The sequence below is a fragment of the Lissotriton helveticus genome, chromosome 5_1 (assembly GCF_964261635.1).
Source record: "Lissotriton helveticus chromosome 5_1, aLisHel1.1, whole genome shotgun sequence".
Taxonomy (NCBI): domain Eukaryota; kingdom Metazoa; phylum Chordata; class Amphibia; order Caudata; family Salamandridae; genus Lissotriton; species Lissotriton helveticus.
The window spans coordinates 1,546,041,434-1,546,064,371 of record NC_136065.1 but is presented as its reverse complement, the minus strand read 5'-3'; the positions used below and the strand labels follow the sequence as shown (position 1 = coordinate 1,546,064,371).

The window sequence follows — 22,938 nt, the reverse complement described above, 5'->3', positions numbered from 1 at the left end:
CAGGGCAGACCAAACTACCAAGCCAATTCTTTACTGGAAAGGAAACAAGCTTCCGGGGACCGGTTTCTGGCATTACAGCCGTCTTCAGCCCGGCTTGCTTGAATCCTGATGGTGCAGTGAGCAAGGGACTCACATCTGAGCATGCTCAGACATGAGTCCCTTGCTCACTGCACCATCAGGATTCAAGCAAGCCGGGCCGAAGACGGCTGTAATGTCAGAAACCGGTTCCCGGAAGCTTGTTTCCTTTCCAGTAAAGAATTGGCTTGGTAGTTTGGTCTGCCCTGTTACCATGATGCACTGGGCCAGTTACAGACTAATTTGCATGTAGCCAGGTTCTGAACTGGGATGGTGCAGTGAGCTAAAAAACGGTGATGGATCAAGCCCTGATCTTTTGACTGGGTATGAGTGTTCTGCTTAATTCAGATGCTCTGTCCATCACCACCCCCTTTTCTGAATCGTTTTGGCCACTATAGGAGTGGAAGGGTATGCTCAGACATGAGTCCCTTGCTCACTGCACCATCAGGATTCAAGCAAGCCGGGCCGAAGACGGCTGCAATGCCAGAAACCGGTCCCCGGAAGCTTGTTTCCTTTCCAGTAAAGAATTGGCTTGGTAGTTTGGTCTGCCCTGTTCCCATGATGCACTGGGCCAGGGACAGACTAATTTGCATGTAGCCAGGTTCTGAACTGGGATGGTGCAGTGAGCTAAAAAACGGTGATGGATCAAGCGCTGATGTTTTGACTGGGTATGAGTGTTCTGCTTAATTCAGATGCTCTGTCCATCACCACCCCCTTTTCTGAATCGTTTTGGCCACTATAGGAGTGGAAGGGTATGCTCAGACATGAGTCCCTTGCTCACTGCACCATCAGGATTCAAGCAAGCCGGGCCGAAGACGGCTGCAATGCCAGAAACCGGTCCCCGGAAGCTTGTTTCCTTTCCAGTAAAGAATTGGCTTGGTAGTTTGGTCTGCCCTGTTCCCATGATGCACTGGGCCAGGGATAGACTAATTTGCATGTAGCCAGGTTCTGAACTGGGATGGTGCAGTGAGCTAAAAAATGGTGATGGATCAAGCCCTGATCTTTTGACTGGGTATGAGTGTTCTGCTTAATTCAGATGCTCTGTCCATCACCACCCCCTTTTCTGAATTGTTTTGGCCACTATAGGAGTGGAAGGGTATGCTCAGACATGAGTCCCTTGCTCACTGCACCATCAGGATTCAAGCAAGCCGGGCCGAAGACGGCTGCAATGCCAGAAACCGGTCCCCGGAAGCTTGTTTCCTTTCCAGTAAAGAATTGGCTTGGTAGTTTGGTTTGCCCTGTTCCCATGATGCACTGGGCCAGGGACAGACTAATTTGCATGTAGCCAGGTTCTGAACTGGGATGGTGCAGTGAGCTAAAAAACGGTGATGGATCAAGCCCTGATCTTTTGACTGGGTATGAGTGTTCTGCTTAATTCAGATGCTCTGTCCATCACCACCCCCTTTTCTGAATCGTTTTGGCCACTATAGGAGTGGAAGGGTATGCTCAGACATGAGTCCCTTGCTCACTGCACCATCAGGATTCAAGCAAGCCGGGCCGAAGACGGCTGCAATGCCAGAAACCGGTCCCCGGAAGCTTGTTTCCTTTCCAGTAAAGAATTGGCTTGGTAGTTTGGTCTGCCCTGTTCCCATGATGCACTGAGCCAGGGACAGACTAATTTGCATGTAGCCAGGTTCTGAACTGGGATGGTGCAGTGAGCTAAAAAACGGTGATGGATCAAGCCCTGATCTTTTGACTGGGTATGAGTGTTCTGCTTAATTCAGATGCTCTGTCCATCACCACCCCCTTTTCTGAATCGTTTTGGCCACTATAGGAGTGGAAGGGTATGCTCAGACATGAGTCCCTTGCTCACTGCACCATCAGGATTCAAGCAAGCCGGGCCGAAGACGGCTGCAATGCCAGAAACCGGTCCCCGGAAGCTTGTTTCCTTTCCAGTAAAGAATTGGCTTGGTAGTTTGGTCTGCCCTGTTCCCATGATGCACTGGGCCAGGGATAGACTAATTTGCATGTAGCCAGGTTCTGAACTGGGATGGTGCAGTGAGCTAAAAAATGGTGATGGATCAAGCCCTGATCTTTTGACTGGGTATGAGTGTTCTGCTTAATTCAGATGCTCTGTCCATCACCACCCCCTTTTCTGAATCGTTTTGGCCACTATAGGAGTGGAAGGGTATGCTCAGACATGAGTCCCTTGCTCACTGCACCATCAGGATTCAAGCAAGCCGGGCCGAAGACGGCTGCAATGCCAGAAACCGGTCCCCGGAAGCTTGTTTCCTTTCCAGTAAAGAATTGGCTTGGTAGTTTGGTCTGCCCTGTTCCCATGATGCACTGTGCCAGGGACAGACTAATTTGCATGTAGCCAGGTTCTGAACTGGGATGGTGCAGTGAGCTAAAAAACGGTGATGGATCAAGCGCTGATGTTTTGACTGGGTATGAGTGTTCTGCTTAATTCAGATGCTCTGTCCATCACCACCCCCTTTTCTGAATCGTTTTGGCCACTATAGGAGTGGAAGGGTATGCTCAGACATGAGTCCCTTGCTCACTGCACCATCAGGATTCAAGCAAGCCGGGCCGAAGACGGCTGCAATGCCAGAAACCGGTCCCCGGAAGCTTGTTTCCTTTCCAGTAAAGAATTGGCTTGGTAGTTTGGTCTGCCCTGTTCCCATGATGCACTGGGCCAGGGATAGACTAATTTGCATGTAGCCAGGTTCTGAACTGGGATGGTGCAGTGAGCTAAAAAATGGTGATGGATCAAGCCCTGATCTTTTGACTGGGTATGAGTGTTCTGCTTAATTCAGATGCTCTGTCCATCACCACCCCCTTTTCTGAATTGTTTTGGCCACTATAGGAGTGGAAGGGTATGCTCAGACATGAGTCCCTTGCTCACTGCACCATCAGGATTCAAGCAAGCCGGGCCGAAGACGGCTGCAATGCCAGAAACCGGTCCCCGGAAGCTTGTTTCCTTTCCAGTAAAGAATTGGCTTGGTAGTTTGGTTTGCCCTGTTCCCATGATGCACTGGGCCAGGGACAGACTAATTTGCATGTAGCCAGGTTCTGAACTGGGATGGTGCAGTGAGCTAAAAAACGGTGATGGATCAAGCCCTGATCTTTTGACTGGGTATGAGTGTTCTGCTTAATTCAGATGCTCTGTCCATCACCACCCCCTTTTCTGAATCGTTTTGGCCACTATAGGAGTGGAAGGGTATGCTCAGACATGAGTCCCTTGCTCACTGCACCATCAGGATTCAAGCAAGCCGGGCCGAAGACGGCTGCAATGCCAGAAACCGGTCCCCGGAAGCTTGTTTCCTTTCCAGTAAAGAATTGGCTTGGTAGTTTGGTCTGCCCTGTTCCCATGATGCACTGAGCCAGGGACAGACTAATTTGCATGTAGCCAGGTTCTGAACTGGGATGGTGCAGTGAGCTAAAAAACGGTGATGGATCAAGCCCTGATCTTTTGACTGGGTATGAGTGTTCTGCTTAATTCAGATGCTCTGTCCATCACCACCCCCTTTTCTGAATTGTTTGGCCACTATAGGAGTGGAAGGGTATGCTCAGACATGAGTCCCTTGCTCACTGCACCATCAGGATTCAAGCAAGCCGGGCCGAAGACGGCTGCAATGCCAGAAACCGGTCCCCGGAAGCTTGTTTCCTTTCCAGTAAAGAATTGGCTTGGTAGTTTGGTCTGCCCTGTTCCCATGATGCACTGGGCCAGGGATAGACTAATTTGCATGTAGCCAGGTTCTGAACTGGGATGGTGCAGTGAGCTAAAAAATGGTGATGGATCAAGCCCTGATCTTTTGACTGGGTATGAGTGTTCTGCTTAATTCAGATGCTCTGTCCATCACCACCCCCTTTTCTGAATCGTTTTGGCCACTATAGGAGTGGAAGGGTATGCTCAGACATGAGTCCCTTGCTCACTGCACCATCAGGATTCAAGCAAGCCGGGCCGAAGACGGCTGCAATGCCAGAAACCGGTCCCCGGAAGCTTGTTTCCTTTCCAGTAAAGAATTGGCTTGGTAGTTTAGTCTGCCCTGTTCCCATGATGCACTGTGCCAGGGACAGACTAATTTGCATGTAGCCAGGTTCTGAACTGGGATGGTGCAGTGAGCTAAAAAACGGTGATGGATCAAGCCCTGATCTTTTGACTGGGTATGAGTGTTCTGCTTAATTCAGATGCTCTGTCCATCACCGCCCCCTTTTCTGAATCATGAGATCAAATACGGCCCATAAATCTACACCTGGGCGTTGGCATCATCACCAAATCGGCAGACGTGTGATATTTAGGCCAACTGCTGCCAGATTGTGTGGTTAAAAGCCTTAATTTAATTCTTCACACCTACACCTTATGTTCAATGGAAACTGATTGTACATCCTCTCCCTGGAAAAACGATTGTGTTGTTGCTGTACTGTGGCTGACAGTCTCTGGTATAAATACAACCTAAATTAAAATAACTCGTTGCTCTATAACTTCTAACCTGCAACCTTTGCTCTTGCAGCAAGGAGGAAGAGAGCTGAAAATAAACATATTTACCTTGCAGAACATTAGGTGTTTCCTTGAAGAGACCAGGGCCGTTATGCTATGCCAAAGTAAATACACGGCCTTTACTGTACACTGTGGGTAAAGAAACCTAATTACAGGCCTTCTGCGATCGGTAACAAGGCTTTATTTTTGGACGAGACGGGAGACTTACTCTTCGACTTTTCATGGAAGTTGAATTCTGATTTTTTTAAAAACTATAACAAGAAACCAAAAAACCCCATCGTATTCAGCCTCTTCCCTCTCTCGCCTCTAGTCCCTCCCTCCACGGCCGCAGACATGTTGGAAGGGAGGTGAAACGGAGGCGGGGCCAATGGCAGGTGTGGTTGTGTTTCATGAGTTACTAGGGCAATGTAGTAAGTGGGTCAGGGAAAAGCGTGCATTATTGATGGGAGCAGCACCTGGCAGCCGCAAGAGAGAGGGAAGGGAGAGCCTCCACGGGCCAGGGCGATAACGCCACACACGAGTCGAGTTAGTACTAGTGGTATAGATTTATAGGACGCTGTTCGTAAAGCAGAAAGCAGAGCTGCCATAAGCCTGCTGAGTTATGCTGTAAGGATTCTAACCTACGACCAGGACCAACAGAATTATGGGACGATAGAGGACCAAATTATGCAGCTGTATTGACTAAATGATGTGGCAAGGCAAAGTATGTGCAATCAAAGGTAATAATAATATGGTTCAAAGAACGTTATGCGGCACATTCTTTGGTGTAAATATCTATTTTCATTGACAGTTTGTATAAAATATAAAAGGCACCTTAGAGCATGTACAAATGCACACGATAATAAAAAAATTCATTAATTCAGCAAATCACTTTTAAAGTGTTATTCACAAAGAATTACTGATTTTGCTGTGCATTGAAGCACAGAAACACCATTGAAAGCACACTCTTCGTTCAACATTATAGAGAAAAATCATTTATGTAAAACACATGGAACATTGCACTCCGCAAAAAAAATCCTATACCTATAAAATTCTTGCAATACAGGGGACACTACTTTTATCCATTTATATTTTATAACTTGTCGTCAGTTTCAGATTTACCATGTGCTCAATTGGGAGCCTACAAGTATCTTTTCCTGTTGACAACCAACCCTCCATTACGGGATGGTAAATTTCACAATTGTTGTGTGCATGAGTCATTAGGAGGCACTTAAGGATCCAGGATATTTGAGCTTAAAAGGGCAATCTATTGTAGTGAAAAAATAGTTCTCCTTATCCGGTGTTGTATCGATAACAAATACCCTCAATAGACATTCCTGAGTTGTGTTTCTTTGACGTCTACTTGGGTTTGAAACCTATTGTGACATTAGTTGCTGGCTGGCCTGTTTTAGGAAAAGGTGCAGCAGGTGTGGGATATTTACTAAGCTTTAAATGCCCTTTTGAATTAAATGGCATTTTGAAAACCTTGCCTTTGATGTAAACATGCGATTGCGTGAATAGTCAAACAAAATATTTTCATGACTAGGAATGAATCCTTTGTCACCCTATTTGGATTGCATATAAGTATTTAATTTTTTTCATTCGCTGCTGCAGTCAACATCCCATCCCAGTTTATCAATTGGGAATATGTATGCGATTTGATGAAAATCTCACTTCTTAAGATTCCTAAATACAGCAACCACCAGTTGAAAGGTGACTAACTATTGCTAATCTTAGGTGTAGCATTGAGTTTGTGTGCAGCATCTGATGGTGTGAATAGGGATTTACTCTGGTCTCAGTAGAGCAACTAGGGTATTTCAGCCCCATTATTACGGGTCATTCCAATTCGTTACTGAAACACTTGAGTAACAAAAAAGGTGTTAGAAGCTAAAATTTTAAAATATTAAACATACATATAGAGAAGGGATTAAACCAGGAATGTGCCCTGGTCCCATTGTGATATTGGGCCATATTTATGAAGAAGTGACTCAGCACAGCAAGTCACCTTGATGAGCAACGTGACAGGGAACAGCAGGGATGTGCTGTATTTAGCACAATGTGGCACATTCCAGTCTTTTCGCAGTGCTGGAGCACAATGTGCTTGCACCATGGTGAAAGGGTGCCTGCTTTGCTAGAAGTATTGTTTGTGTGGAGGAAGGGACCCATTCTAGCATAAAAACAATCCTGAGAGGCATTTTATCTCTTTCTAAGTGTGCTGCAGAATGGAGCACACATAGAAAGAGGAAATAAAAAGGAGAAATAAAGAAATGTCTCCTTTGTATGCCTCCCCTGGGAATGTGCAGCATTTTGGAGCATTCCCATGTCTACCAGTAATGGTAAATCTGAGAAAGTGACAAAATCCATGGGTGTTGTGGGGGAACACCCAGGCACCACCTATGGAAAGCCTCCCTGGGGCAATGTAACGCAATGCAGTGATTTACACTGCGTTACTTTACTCTGGATTTATCAAGTGACTCAAGGCGCCATGAAAGGGGGCCTGGCGAGGGTCAATAAATCACAGGTTAGGTGTTGCCATAGCTTTGCACCACATTGTGTGGTGCAAAAACGACGCAACCCCTTGATAAATATAGCCCATAATCTTTATACATCTGACATGTGCAGTGAATTGCCAAATTTTTGTAAAATGTTTGTCCTTTCCCTCAGGTTCATGTAAACGTTTTCCAATTATAATATAATAATTGTTAATCAAGCCACAGTCAGTCTTGAGAGGTCGCTTGTGCTCTCCATCTGTTTAGTTAAAAAGAACTGTTAGGGGGAGTGCCCAAGATGGCGGTGAGGTAGGACACTGTTCCCTGAGCTCCTGCCTGCCGCTGGCCCATAACTGCTTCTTTCCCTGCCTAGAATGGGAACAGCGAACCACCGATCGACGCATCCTTGCCTGGAGAAAATGGACCCACCAGTGGAAGCAATTTGGAGCTGGTGTACTGCTCCATACTACCGTCAATCGTGTTGTGAGACAGCCGAGGCCTACAGGACACCTGGTGAAATCGTGGCTTTGTAGGGCGAGAGACCCGCGACACAGCGAGTCTCTCGCCGTGTCGCGGGTCGCTGACGGGGCTGGCTTTAGGAGCACTTGGCCTACGCCTGCCCGACTTCGGAGGTGAGCACTGCAGGGCGCTCAACAGGCGTCACCGCCTTTGCATGTTGATGCGATGCCACGTGCCCCAGGCCTCCCTCTGGCCCACATTTCAAAGCCCGCCTGGTCGTTGGAGGCAGATAGCACTCTAATAGGGCTGCCCCTTCGGGGACAAGGGCGCCATGTGGATGGTCTTGATTGTTGGGCTCCCTCTGCGCCATCACAGACCGCTGACACGATAATCACTGGCACAGGGAGGACCACAGCGCCCCAAGACGCCCGGTACTGGCCCCGTAGCGGCGGAGTGGCTTGGTGGCCTTCGCGCTTCTCGGAGGAATGTTATGTTGGAGGGACTGGGTCACCGAAACTCAGAGAGGGAGAACAGCCTAGCACGGGGAAAGTGAGCGCTGCTGCCATTGCCGCTGTCCCCATTAGTGGGTGGTCGCCGAGGGTGGGACGCAGCCCAGCTAGGCCAGGGTGCGGCTTGTGGGTGTACTGCGCTTCCCCCACTTGCTCCCCCGTTTCCATTTGAGATGTCCCTGCTTTGGCTGCCCAGTGTTCTTCCCCACCACCGATGCCGGCCAGCCACCGCCCAGTGCCTCCTGCTGGGCTGCATTGCGGGACCCCAAAGCCAATAGATGGTGGGACCCAGGGAGAACGCAGTGGAGGGTGATTGTGGCTGAACACAGCAGAGAGTGACAGGACTCAGGTTGTAATGGGCCCAGGACATGGACCCCCACGGTCTCTACCTTACAGGGCTACTTTGAGCAGTCCTTCCAGGCTGACCCAAACATCACCAAGCAAAGTGTGGCGCAAAACACCCTCGCAATACAATTGGCATCACGGGCCCATGGCTAGGGGGTGCAGATCTGACCATGCGCCTTGGAGGACAGCTCCCATCGAGACACTACGCTAGTTCCCACCATGCCGAAATAGACACAGGCTGGTAATCCTCTGCGAGTTACGTTAGGAGAGTGCAGCACGAACCAAAGATAGAGGTCATCCCCCTGCACACCAGAGGCGCTCAAAAACCTCACCCCAGGGACTGTAAGCATACTTCTCCCTATGCCTGGCCACGTGGAGCCCCTAGTTGCTTGCTCCTAGCTCCAACCCGGCACGCGTGAAGCACAACGGCACGGAGGAAGAGAGACTATATCCATATGTGAGGGAAGAAGGACAAAACCCTGAAATACCTTTTTACGCGCCCACAAGGTAGTGGCATGATGGAACACTCTAGGATGGGAGAAGCGGCCCACGCCAAAGCGGATGGCTCCGTGGAGGAACCCGTGACAAGAGCCTTCCTTGAGTCGCTGTTCATGACGCTCTGTGAAGATCTACAAACCGTCAAACATGATCTCACATCCAAATGAAGGATGTAATGTGGGATGTGGACGGCATTGATGAGCGGGTGGCCACGCTGGAGGACAGGGGAGTTGGTAGGGATACTGAACTAACAACGCTGCAGTAGGAAGTACTCGGTCTCCAGGACCAGCATCTTGACTTGCAGGCCCACCTTGATTACTTAGAGAACTGCTCACTTAGACGCAACATCCGGATCAGGGGAGTGACTCTCTTTGCCTTCACGAGCAAGCTTTTTAATCACATCCTTGGCAATCCAACCAATACAGACATCAAGTTGGATAAATCCCACAGAGTTAGTCCATCTCAGCCTGGCAACGCTCCGCCTGCAGACATCTTGGTCTGTGTCCAAGATTTTAAGACCAAAGAAGCAATACTCAGTAAAGTAAGGGCTATACACCCTATCTCTTTCAGGAATCAGACTCTGACATTATACCAAGATCTGGCCCTTATCACCCTTCAGAAGTGACGGCACTTTAGGCCAATCATCGCCCATTTGCGCCAGCAAAGCATTTCCTACTCCTACTTATCTTCCATCTCATTGGTAAATTATTCCAGCTTCCAGAAGCCAGTTGGCTACCAGGGATTGAACTCCCCCAAGATGACAAAGCCCTACCCCTGGATCTAACAACTCGTCCTCGGGCTGGAAAAGACAAGGTCGAAGGCGACGTTTGCAGTGACCCGACCAGGCGGAGATTACGAAAGGCCAGCAGGCATCTAGAGTCCATGTTGGAGGCCCTACCAAAGATGCACTCTTAATGTGAGAGATGGGTGATGCTTCATCCCACTTTCTTACATTGCTTTTGAGGCAAGTGGCGGGTGGGAGAAAGGGGGCAGTTCTTGGCCACACAACGGACCCCATGGTGAGCTACTGCTGGTCATCTTTGGATGACGGACTATTTGTCACATTCCTTTCATTCATGCACGAAAATGTTTTCTTTGTTCGTTCAGGGTTTTTTTTGTTTTATTTTGGGGTCCCTCATCCACTGTCTCCAACCACACAGTTGCAGGACGGCACTCACTCTAAGCCTCTTGAAGCCCGTGATCAAGCGCACATCGCCGATTAGGTGCTAGTCTCCAGCTGTACTCCTGGTCCTCCGGTCCTTAGATGCCCCCCGCTACACTTAAAAACCTCACCCTGAACGTGAGGGGGGCTCAACAATCCAGTTAAGCATAGAGCGATCCTCTCGTACCTAGAGAACTCCAAAGCTGATATTTGCTTCTTTCAGGAGACGTACTTATTATCGTGTGATTGCCACCAACTGAGGTCTCGTATGTTCCGAACACAACTATTCTCATCCGGCCCCTCCAAAACTGCTGGGGTGGCCATACTGGTCTCCTGGTCTTTCCAGGGCAGGGTGATCCAGAAAGAGGCGGAAATCAAGGGGAGGCTGCTCACTTATTATTGGGTCCATCTATGTACCGAACGAGGGCCAAGAGAGGTTCTTTCATGAAGCTCTAACAGGCCACAGCAAAAGTTGAATGCAGGATTCTCTCGGGGGGGACCTGATCCTAGTGTTCGATAATTGCATAGACAGGTCGGGGCAGCGCTCATGTGAGACAGACATGCATTCGCAGGAAGGGTTAGACAGGTTGAAAGAATTAGGCCTAGTAGACCTCTGGAGATATCATCACCCTCACCTCCGAGAATACTCTTTCTTGTCTAGCGTGCACAAAACCTATGCCAGACTCAATTACCTGATAAGCTCTGAGGCCCTCCGTAATCTCATTTCAGATGTGGAAATTATGGTAGCCTCTTTGTCGGATCATGCTCCGGTCATGGCCACATTAGCACTCCCTCCGCTCCAGCGACCTTCACGACAGTGGCGTCTGCGAGATACTCTCCTGCAGTGCCTAGACATAGTTGCGCAGATACCGCACACCATAGATGATTACTTATTGCACATTGATAAACGGGATACCCTATTGTTGACGCGATGGGCAGCACTCAAGGCGGTCATTAGAGTGGTAATATTAGCAGGGTCGACAGCTGACAATGGCGAACATAGAAGGAAAAGGGACGACTTCACCCAGAGATTTAAAGAACTGGAGCAAATGCACCAGAGGACTGGGGCACCCAGGATCTGGTGTCAACTGCGCATTACTGATGGTGCTGGTGTTGCGGAAACCTTCCGAGACTTCTATGCCAGGCTATACACGGGACAGCCATTAGACAGTAAGGTCGGAGACACCTACATAGCGGAAGCGCAACTCCCCACCTTAACTCGGGACCAAGACGCTCACCTAGTGCGGGAGATTCGGGTGGAAGAGGTCATAGCTAAGTATGGGCGAATTTTGCGAATTCGCGGTACACCAATTTGTGTGAAAGCGTACTCGCGGTCCGCAAAATCCACGAACTTTGCAAAATTGCGGATTTTTTTATTTTTGCGTGTTCTCAGGATTTTTTTCAGCGCGGCTGCCGCAAAGTTACCCATGCGGTCGTACATGGGCGCGGCCATCTTGTTTTCAGTGTTCGCGTTGCGTATTTCCGTTTCCGGGCGCTAGTTGCATGCTCGCGTTGTGCATTTCCTACGTGCGGGGCGCAATTGCGTGTTCATGTCCGTTTTTGCATGCTTGCGGGGGAAATATCGCGCAAACTTACCCACGTGGTCGCAATGGGCGCGGCCATCTTGTTTTTCATTCATTGCTATGGTTCTGGGCATGCTTTTTCAATCCTCCTTCAATCTTTGTAATCCTTTGTTTGTTTGAACTTTTTAAAAATCTTTTTTACTCATTATCTATCACTCTATTTGTATACATCTATATTTTGTTTTTTCTACTTTTCGTTACTTTAAAACTACTTTTTTAACTCTCTTTTCTTTTATTTCCTTTTTCTCTATTCTTTCCTATTTTATTTTCCTTTAACTGTCCAGGACCATGGTAAAGGGAGCCGGCAAAAACCTGAAGGGGACGGGTCCCGCACCCCGTAGCCGGCTCCCTTGCGAGCGCTTAACGGGGGAGGCTGTAAGTCCCATGGAGATCTTCAGCGCGGTGGAGGTGGCCGCACTGGTCTTCTTCGTGCAGCGCCACCTCCCCAAGACCGTCGCGGCAGGCGGCAGGCCCGGTACCGGGTACGGCCTCCGGGAGCATCGCCAGCTATGGGGTAAGGTGTGCCGGGCCATGTATCGGGAGTCTGGGGTCCGGCGCCCCTACAACCAGGTGACGCACCGGTGGTCGGACATACTGGACCGGGAACACGACCTGCTCGACCTGCTTGGCGTCGAGATCCCTGGGCTTGGTGAGTATTAGTAGCTATTTAATCACTACTTTGCTGTCTTCTGCTCTGTGTTATGATATTGCAAATATATTTTTTTTCCGAAAAACAAAAATGCTGGCGATTACATTGCAGGTAAATTATGTTTCAAAAGCTTCTGTGATTGCAGGTACTCGCCTTCTCACTGGCAGTGCTGCTATGCTTACTTGTTTTCAATTTTGTGCTCATTTGGCCTGAGCGATTATGTATGAGTGTACTTTACAGAACTGCATAATGCTAGACACTAGAGATTACAATCCAGGTAAATTATGTTTCAAAAGCTTCTGTGATTGCAGGTGCTCGCCTGCTCACTGGCGGTGCTACTATGCTTACTTGTTTTCAATTTTGTGCTCATTTGGCCTGAGTGATTATGTATGAGTGTACTTTACAAAACTGCGTAATGCTAGACACTAGAGATTACATTGCAGGTAAATTATGTTTCAAAAGCTTCTGTGATTGCAGGTGCTCGTCTGCTCACTGGTGGTACTACTATGCTTACTTCTTTTCAATTTTGTGCTCATTTGGCCTGAGTGATTATGTATGAGTGTACTTTACAGAACTATGTAATGCTAGACACTAGAGATTACATTGCAGGTAAATTATGTTTCAAAAGCTTCTGTGATTTCATTACAAGACAGGAGGCTACATTATGCATTAATCCTTTAATGCCACTCACAACAGCCGCTTACATCACAAAGGAATAAGAAAGAACTAGATGACATCACGCCATCAATATAAGCCATGAGCAGGAGTAGAGCTGCCTCTTTTAAATGCGGCTCACAACAGATAAGTTCTCTCTCTTACCTTGTTGATACTATCATGAATGTCATTATTTATCTTTATACTCAAATTGCCTTAATTTCTTACATGCTTTTGAATGCTTACATTTGAATGTCCTTACGAATTTGTTTCGTACTTTTAGCATGATTTATAACTCTGTACTCGAAATGCTCCCATTTCTTTCTCCCTAACGACTTCCAATCTATGGTTGTCGCGTCTACCCCGCGTTTTACCCATCCCCCCCCACCAACTGTTTTGTGCACGAATACTCAGTACCTCCGACTTCACATTTCCCGTTTTTGCCGCTTTCTATCGCCTCCGCTCCCAAAATTGCCATCGCTTCCGCTCCCAAAATTGCCCCCTTCCGTCTGGACCCCACTCGGCCTCATTGCGCCTCGACAAATACCCTTGAAACCTGCTCGTCCCTCAAAACCGGCTCGTCGTCCTTAGTAGAGGAATGGACCTTGGCAACCGTGACGCTTCACGATATGCCTCCTAAGGTCCATTCCTCCTCGCTGACGCTCCGAGTGGCTCGAGCACGCCGGTTGCTTTGAGAAGCCCCTGCCGAACGCTTTAAACTACCGATCAGCTGTTCCTTCGACTCGAAAGGCCAACATTTTAGCGAAAATACCCCATTATTTAGGATATTATTTAAGTCAAAACCTAAATTAATTTAGGATAAAGCCTCCCTTTTGCTATAATAACACCCAATTTTTTAAGTTATAACCTAATACCTAAAAAAAAAAAAAGCCTAATACTAAAAAAAAATAAAAAGACTCTTTATATTATTATAAGGGATTTTATCTGTTTACACTTTAATAAGGATACGCTCCTACTAGCCTCTCTCCTTATCTAACTTGGTTTAACCCTTACTTACCTGCTATGTCCGACCTAGAACCCGATGATGCAATGGCTAGCTCGCCTAATCACAATAGCGACGCATTTAAATCCTTCTTACAAAGGGAAATGAGGACCTGTACGTTGGATACCTTGAAGGAGGTCATATCCAATAAAAGATCCCTTTTATTCGATGACACTCCTCGTGACCCCGACTACTCTAAACCCCAGAAAAAATCCAAACACTGCCCAAGCACTGATGGAGGTCGCGATACCTCGCACGACATTGGAGGTCCAAGCACCTCACAAGGTTTGGGAGGCCCTAGCGCCTCAAAAGGCAAGGTTGCCCCTCGCGGCACACTCAGGTTGGGTGTCCCTAGCGGCACAAATTTGACAGGTGTCCCAAGCGGCACATATATTGACAGTGCTCGTGTGGATCCTAGTTCCGATGAAGACGAGTTCTTCAACGAACCAGACGATGAATTCGTGCTCGACCTCGATGAGGGAGACTTGGACGACTTGGATCTCAACACTTTTTCAGAGGCAGATTCCTCACCCTCTTCAAAGGACGCGATCCTTGACCCCCTAGGTGGAGAAATGTTCTCCCCAACCAATATATCTCACCCCAACAGCTCAAGGTGGTATCCACATGACCATGTCGCAAAGTTTGTGGCTAAATGGGTCAGAAACTCTCTCGAGTTACAGTCTCGCAACACTATGAGGTCTGAATGCCCCAGACCTTACATAGAAGATAAGGTGTGCCAAACTCCTAACCTAGACCCTGACCTTATAAAGTTTTATTCAAATTAGGTAAGGACCCCAGGAAGGGCCTTGAAAGGGCTCTTAAAGCCTGTCAGGATCACCTTCTTGACCTTTTAGGCCCCCTTACTAGAATCCTCGACCTAGCTGAGGAATCCCACATCTCTAATACCCCCCTCGATACCAACCTAATCAGGGGATGGAGCCAAAGAGCAATAGTACTCCTTGGTAACGCAAACTCCTCGCTTAACATCGAAAGAAGGAGGACTGTCCTTAATAGAATAAACCCCAAACTTGGCGATCTCGCAGAAAAAGAGCCTTCCTCTAAGCCCAATGGCCTCCTCTTTGGAGAAGACATGATTAAAACGCTCGGTAAATATGTTGCAACCTTTACCGCTCTGGACAGAGCTCAAATTAACATGAAAAGGGTTTTCCTTACAAACCTTTTTGGCCAGGCCGGAAGAAGGGGCCGCTCTTTCGGCCGTGGAAACTTTCGGCCCTTCTCATCTGGAAGAGGAAGAGGTTCTACCGGTAGAGGCTTCTACCCCTCCAACAACAGGCAATATTACCCGCCAAGAGGAAGAGGTTCACGAGGAAGAGGCTTCCCCCCCCGGTGGTGCTTCCAACAACGCAACTCAAAGTAAGTGCTTCTCTTTCTTCTTCCCCTCCCAAGGTCGGGGGCAGGCTCAAACATTTGTTTCACGTTTGGGAGTCCTTGACACAAGACCCCTGGGTTCTAGAGACAGTCCAAGGGTTCAAAATACCATTCCTAGAGATCCCATATCAATCTGTCACTCCAAATCCTCTGGTTCTTCCTCTAGAACACCTAGAAATTGTCAAAGAAGAGGTTTCTTCTATGTTAAAGAAGGGCGCTATAATAGAGGTACCTTGGTCTCAAAAAAACTTTGTAAGCACCCTCCTCTTAGTCGAGAAGAAGGACAAGGGTTGGCGCCCAGTAATAAACCTTCGGGAGGTAAACAAATACCTCATTTATCGACATTTCAAGATGGAGGGCATCCATCTTCTCAGAGATCTTCTCCTTCAAGGAGATTGGTTAGTCAAATTGGACTTAAAGGATGCCTATTTCACCATACCCATGGCTGTAGAACATCAACCCTTTCTCCAATTCATTTGGAACAATCGCCTTTTTCAATTTCAGGCCCTTCCTTTCGGCCTTTCATCCGCCCCTTGGTGTTTCACCAAGGTCATGAGAAAGATCGTCTCCATCCTGAGAACCAGAGGTATCCGTCTCATTATTTACTTAGACGACATCCTCATCATGTCCCAATCTCATTCTCAGTTATTAAAAGATCTCCAAACCTCCATGAATCTCATAGAGGATCTCGGATTTATTATAAACAGGGAAAAGTCCATTCTTTCACCCTCCACATCTCTGGAGTTCCTAGGCTTCACTGTGGACACCTCCAGCTGTCTCCTCTTACTCCCAAAAAAGGAAATTGCCAAAATCCGCAAGGAAATCAGATTTGTTCTGAGACAACAGTCTCTCTCCCTCCGAGAATTGGCCAGACTTCTCGGTCTCCTTTCTTCCTCGATCCAAGCTATCTTCCCAGGTCCGCTCAACTACCGTGCTCTTCAGAGAGTGAAAGCCAATGCTCTCAGATCCGGCCTTTGGTATGGAGACCATGTTTCTCTGGACGAACAAGCCAAACTGGAACTTTCTTGGTGGCTGGACAATTTGGATGCCTGGAACGGAAGTGCTATATTCGGTTCAACTCCGGATTTCGTTCTAGAGTCAGACGCCAGCCTTCAAGCTTGGGGAGCACGTCTGCTCGACCAGGACACCGGTGGTGTCTGGACCCCCTCAGAATCTCTTCTACTTGACCTCTTTTGCTCCTGGCCTGATAACTCCCTTCTTAATAGAAAATGTCTTTCAATTAAACTTGCCTCTCTGTTGTGCCTGATTTCTTGTCGCAGGGTATCCGACGTCAAAGCTTTGGATATTTCTTATAGATGTTATGACATGTTTGGTGTTAAATTCATAGAAGAACTAAGACTATGTCTGATTTCATTTTTTATCCTCGTTTTGATTTCTGCAAAAAACTTTGTGTTGTTAATTGCATGAAAGAATATGACTCGAATGAAAGACCTTCGTCCACCTGATGCGAATCAACTTCTTGTCTCCTATGTTAAACCATTTAAACCTATTTCGTCTTGCTCCATTGCTAGATGGGTTAAGCTGGCCATGAACCTTGCTGGTATTGACCTTTCTAAATTCCAAGCTCACTCTCTAAGAAGTGCTATGTCCAGCAAATCCTTTTGGTCTGGTGGTAAGTTGGATGTTATCCTTAAGTCTGCAGACTGGTCCAATGCTTCTACCTTTGCGCATCATTACTGCAAACCTATTGAACATGTTTCTGATGTTGTCATTCAGGGCTACCAACATGCATAATGTAGCCTCCTGTCTTGTAATGAAATTGCGATTCTCCTATTAACATGACCAGAGAATCTGGATTTCATTAAAGACACGGAGGCTAACATTATCCCCCCCTTTCCCCTCCCCTATATGGAGGATATTTGGATATTTTGTTCGATTAAATATTAATAATACCTGAAAAATTTGAAAAATGTATGTATTAAATCTTTTCAATTCAAGTTTGCTTGCATCCAATGTTATTGCTGACCTTGTCTTCTTTCCGTTTGTCAACGGTTCAGACTTTGATGTTCTTCTTTTCTTTCAGATAATTCAAGCTAATGGATTCCTACGGTTTTTACTTCACTTCCTTCCATGGTTTTCAACCTCATCACCTTCTTCGTACCAAGTTGCAGTTTGATTAGACTTTCATTGTTCGTCCGCATTTTAAAGAGGCAGCTCTACTCCTGCTCATGGCTTATATTGATGGCGTGATGTCATCTAGTTCTTTCTTATTCCTTTGTGATGTAAGCGGCTGTTGTGAGTGGCATTAAAGGATTAATGCATAATGTTAGCCTCCGTGTCTTTAATGAAATCCAGATTCTCTGGTCATGTTAATAGGAGAACCGCAATTGCAGATGCACTGTTCGCCTGCTCACTGGTGGTATTACTATGCTTACTTGTTTTCAATTTTGTGCTAATTTGGCCTGAGTGATTATGTATGAGTGTACTTTACAGAACTGCGTAATGCTAGACACTAGCGACTCAAGTCCAGTCCTTCCTTTGTACTCCTGCCACTAAGAAGAGATAGTGGTGATGGATTGATAGTTTGAGTATATTATGACTGGGTATTTAGTAGGAAGCTTTTCAGTGGTCTGCAATCATGACAGACTGTGCCTGTCACTTCGCGTGCTGCGGAGTGCTGCCTGCCAGTCCTAGTTGAACCTTTTTGTAGTTGGTTTAGTGAGTTACATAACTTTCCAAGTAGACGGTCCGAAAATCCAGCAGTACTAATATCCTAGTAGACCACATCAGATAGGTCAATAAATTTAGTGCAATTGTTGTCTATTTCTCCGAAATAATTTGTTATTGTTTTTTTGAAATGTTTGATTTGGTTGACAACAATCATTCATGTTTGTGTCTTTCTTTCATGTGCATCAGCTCCTCCCAGGGGCAAGAGGACAGAGGAGGTAGCGGCGCCGGCGGAGCAGGAAGGCCAGGATCGGTCTGCCGAGAACTCCTCTGCTGGCTCCAGTAAGTTTTCCTGTTAATATTAATAATTATACTTCCCTAACTTTTACTGCACCGATTTATTCCAAACGTTCATCATAATTCTATTTTTTCCTAAATCGTCTTTGATCTTCTTGTAGACTGTTTCTAAATTCTTATCCTACCTCTACTATGACTCTCTGTGCTCCTACTATATTATTATTAGTCTGTCTGTGTAGCTAGCAAAGCTTGCACAGTTGTCTAAAGGTGTTAAACAAAACTCCTATTCAGCAATAGCTCTAGGCGCTGAGTGCAGTCCTCTGGGTTGTCCATAATGTCTATTGAAGTCTTCTTAATGTTTATGCTTTGACAATTCCCAACAATAAAATGTCAATGGCCACCAAGAATAAGATACTTTTCGATTGGATAGGAGGACATACTACTACTGTTGCAGGGACTATTCTGCACAAACAGAACTATGGACAAGAAATAGGGCATTGGTGATAATAGGTGCAGTTAGACTTTCCACATACCTCAGTCATAACAGAAGTTGAACCCCCAATCTCCTTACTGACTAGCTGGTGTGTCAGAGTCATTATTTAGCTCCCCAATTCAGCGATGATCCCCAATGATTATACAACCCAGAACATAAGACTACGGAGTCAGAGTCCCGACCTCTCAGAGTCACGAACTCATGCTTGCAAATTGCAAACTATTTCGCTCACTCACTCATGACCAAAAACCACAGAGTCTATGTAAGTTTTAAAGCTTTATTAAAAGTAAAACAACTAGCTCTGTGTGTACTCTGTACCTTAAATTTCAATTGTGCATTATATTAAAACATTTATTAAAATCAACTTCATATAAGATAAACGGTGAACTCTTGAAAACTCAACAGTGGCTGATTTTACACATTAATTGTGGGAGAGCCCTCACCTGATTGGAACTTAAAGTCTTGGTGGTGATGATGACGACTCCGAGTAACATACTGTTCTTGTTCGGAGAAGGGAAGCTTCTGTCTGTTATGATATAAATGGTGCGAGTTAAAAAGCAAGCATTCATCAGGTGTGCCAAAAAGTGTAGCATGTTACGGCTAAGCATAAATAAAAAACACCCTCCCCTTACGAAAGAGGAATTTTCAGTTTAGTCTAGAGAGTCACAAATAATTAAATTTGCTTATTTAGTAACATATTTTTTCATTCCTAGACAAAATAGGGAGTGGTGTATATGGCATCTAAAAATATTACATGTATTTTCTAGGCGTAACACAATCGGCACAGCCCACCACCAGTGCCGGGGCCAGCGCGGAGGTGGTCACTCCAGGGGCGGATGCGATGCCAGCAGGAACTGCTGTGGGGGATGCCACGGTAGTGGCGGGCAGTGGTAAGCTATTATGAAATGAAATGAAAATGTGTTTTATAAAGCGCAAATAGTTGCCCGGAGGCGTCCCAGCGCTGTGACTAAGAGGGGAACTTACAGTAGGGCGGATAGCACAGAAGGGAGGGGATGGCCTATTTATTGAACAAAAAGGTTTTCAGTTGTTTCCTGAAGGAGGTTAGGTCGGAGTTAGACCTTAAATGGAGTGGGAGAGTGTTCCACAGCCTGGCCACATTCAGAGTAAAAGAGCGTCCTCCCGATCTGGTCCGTTTGACCCTGGGCACGACAGCAAGAAATGCATTGGCTGAACGTAGCTGTCTGCTGGGGAGGTACGGGGTGATTAGAGGGAGATTAATTGCTGGTCCTGTATCCCAGAATGACTGATGGGCAATACAAAGGGACTTAAAGCTAATCCTGTCCCTAACAGGGAGCCAGTGCAGTGTTTTCAGTCCAGGTCTAACAGAAAGCCTACGGGGAATTTGCAGTAGGGTGCGGGCCGCACAATTTTGGATAACTTGCAGTTTTCGCAGTGTGGAGTCGGGGGCTCCAAGATAAAGTGCGTTTCCAAAATCTAACCTGGAATGGATTAGTCCCTGCACGATGGTTTGTTTGCCCTTGAATGGTAACAGGGGAAGTATCCTCCTCAACATTCTAATAAGGCCAAAACAGGTGGCCGATAGCTTGGTGGCCTGATAGTCTAAAGTCAGGGACCTATCCAGCCAAATGCCCAAGCTCCTAATGGCATTCTTGGGGCCTTACTTATTGAGATTGCGGAGTAGGCTGGCTGCAGGGATGTATATGTTGTACAGTACAAGTACACTTTCCTGTTAAGAAGACTTACAAATGTAGAACTACGTTTTTGTCAACCAGGTAGAAGACAGTCACCCTTGACTTCGCGTTAGCAATAGCTTTAGCGGCGGGAGTTGACGAGTAACCATGGCCACCTCTAAATTTGACTTCAACTCAGCTGTGAAAGTTTTATCGAGAAGCCAAGTCAGATCAAAGATGAACTTGATGGATGGGATGAACGAAAAGGGAAAGAATGGTGTAAGGAAGGACGAGCGAGTTAAATTAATGACTGGCAAAGAATGATACGTGTTTTTGAATGCAGGCACAGGTGGCTGGGAATCTGATGCATGCCGGTTGAAGGCTGAAGCAAGGATGGGTAGAAGGAGAAAGAAAAGAGGACTGCCTGGGTTGGTGAAACAGAAACTGTATGTGTGCGCAATATATCCTTTGGTTCAAATTCAAATGCAAGTCAAGCACGGATACATGGCTGGCGGTTTACAAAATAAAATAAAAAGGGTGTTTTTCGGTGAGAAAAAGTAAGGTTTGTCCAGTTGAGACATTAAGAAGAATGATTGACATTTACTTTGAATGGATGGATGCCTGGATGGTATCTTCCTCATAGGTAGCATAGGTTTATGTAGACAGAATAGACGGTCACTGGATGAAGAGTGTTATTTTGAAGAGCATATAACACCGTACGTCCGTGCCAGAGTAGCAAAGCCGAGGAAAGTAGAAGTCGTCATTTTTCAGAATACTCCCTTGAATAGCAGTAGTTTGCAAGCACAGCATATATTGTGTATCTATATTGTATAGTTTACATTATCAAGTCAAGTCACAACTCGCAAGTGCCTTCCTCCGGCGATTACGGGGACCACTCACTACCTCTGTTAATATATTTTTTTCAACTCTGTCATTCATGTGTGGCCTATCGGTGTTCACTCAATCAATAAAAACAAAGCACCTAAAGTCATCCCTTATATAAGCAAATATCCTGTGAAGGGATAGATGATCATATTATTTATCTTCTTCATTTTCCTTTTGTAGTAGTCAGGGGCAGGGCAGGGTGAAAGTTAAATTAATTGAGCAGTAGCCCTTGTAACAGAGTATGGCCAGTGCCACCCGTAATAGAAAAGTAAGAGCTTCACCACCTGCATGTACTGGACTGGTAACAGTAACGCAAGTCTGGGTCATCATGGCTTGCGTCTGTTTTTCTTGGGTGCAAGGTGACTGCGCTGGCATTATGCCAGCTTCCACAAGTTTACGTACTAATTTCGCTAAACAAGAGAGAAGAAGAAGACTGGTGTACTGCCTGAGTCTAATGTAGTGAGTCCATATAGTGCTAGTAGAATTCCTGAAACTCCCACTAATGTTAGAGCAGAGGCAGACGAAGTAGGAGGTTAGATAGATATTGAATTATTTTGTGTTAATCTTAAAGAGTATTGCTTACAGTATGTTTTTCTTTCTTCATATAGATCCTCCTTCTAAACTAACAAGGAAGGAGTTGGCTATCCGGGCCCGGCAACAAAAGCTAGAGGCAATTGTCGCCGAATATCGGCAGCTGGTGGCTCAGGAGGAGGAGGATGACTTGCAGTCAACATCCACAACAGCTGCATCCTCCGTCGCTGCCCCTGGGTCATACAGCCAATGCAATACTCCAGTGGTATGGCGCCGTAGTCCGGCAGCCACCCGCCGCCGCCGAGCAGCGAAAACAACAGCTGCCCCCCACAGTACCTGCAAGGCGCGTATGCACGGATTGACCCTGCGAGTGGCCTACCTTGAGCAGGAGGTGGCGAGGCAGAAAGGCCTGCTCAAGGACCTCCGGAGAGAGCTGCATGACCACCTGGCCACAGGAGGACACCACCGGTGAAAGTAGAGAGACTGTCCCTTGCCCCTTTTTTAAAGACTTTTGGGGGGTGGGAATTGGACTTTGGCGTATTTGGACTTTTGGGGACATTTGATTTTATGGACATTGGTTGGGGTTAGGGAGGGGGGTGGCCGGGTCTTGCGGGATAGTTTATTTTTGTTTGGGTCAAAATAATTATTTATTTTCTACTTAAACATAGCATACGTGTTTTTACTGTTTTGTGGGGGAGGCGGGGGGGGGGGGGGTTAACTGTACGTTTGTCTTCCTGAAACTTAACTGGCTGCTTGATTCAAATTGTCTAATCGCCCACATTTTTACAAAAGTGCCACTGACAGAGTTAGTGAATTCAATTGTCCTACTACTTTACTAGTCCTACCGTCAGTCTCTCCTCTCCTCCTACTCCATTATTCTTCCTCCCCCAAAATGCTTATCTTACCTGTGATTCGTGTTTGAGAATAGGGCTAGGCACAGGGCTGGCTGCATGGCAAATGGCGATTAAGGTTTGCTATGGAATCCTGGACAAATGAAATCTCATAGTTGTGGTGGTGGTAGTAGTAGTGGTACACACTTGCAGTAGCAGCATATGAAAAAAAAGGAAATGAATCATTGAGTGGCTTGAGAGGAGCATTAGAACAGTACAATAGATAGTACAGTACACAAGAACAGTGCCATAAATTGTAGCCTAAGCAATGCTAAAGTATTCCATCAAAAGTTAACTACTAGTTGCGTGGAGTATGGCTACTACAAA

At 46.5% G+C, this 22,938-nt stretch overlaps 1 protein-coding gene across 1 annotated transcript in view; it reads left to right on the top strand.

Annotated features, from left to right (window-relative positions):
* Nucleotides 1–22,282, top strand: part of LOC144755559 (uncharacterized) — a 40,719-nt gene extending 18,437 nt beyond the window's left edge. Inside the window, exons 2-4 of the mRNA XM_078644621.1 lie at nt 18,113–18,205; nt 19,421–19,543; nt 21,799–22,282. Of these exons, the coding sequence (XP_078500747.1) occupies nt 19,495–19,543; nt 21,799–22,193 (444 nt within the window). The 5' untranslated portion in view covers nt 18,113–18,205; nt 19,421–19,494 and the 3' untranslated portion in view covers nt 22,194–22,282. The remainder of the gene's footprint in view (nt 1–18,112; nt 18,206–19,420; nt 19,544–21,798) is intronic.
* The last annotated feature ends 656 nt before the right edge of the window (nt 22,283–22,938 follow it).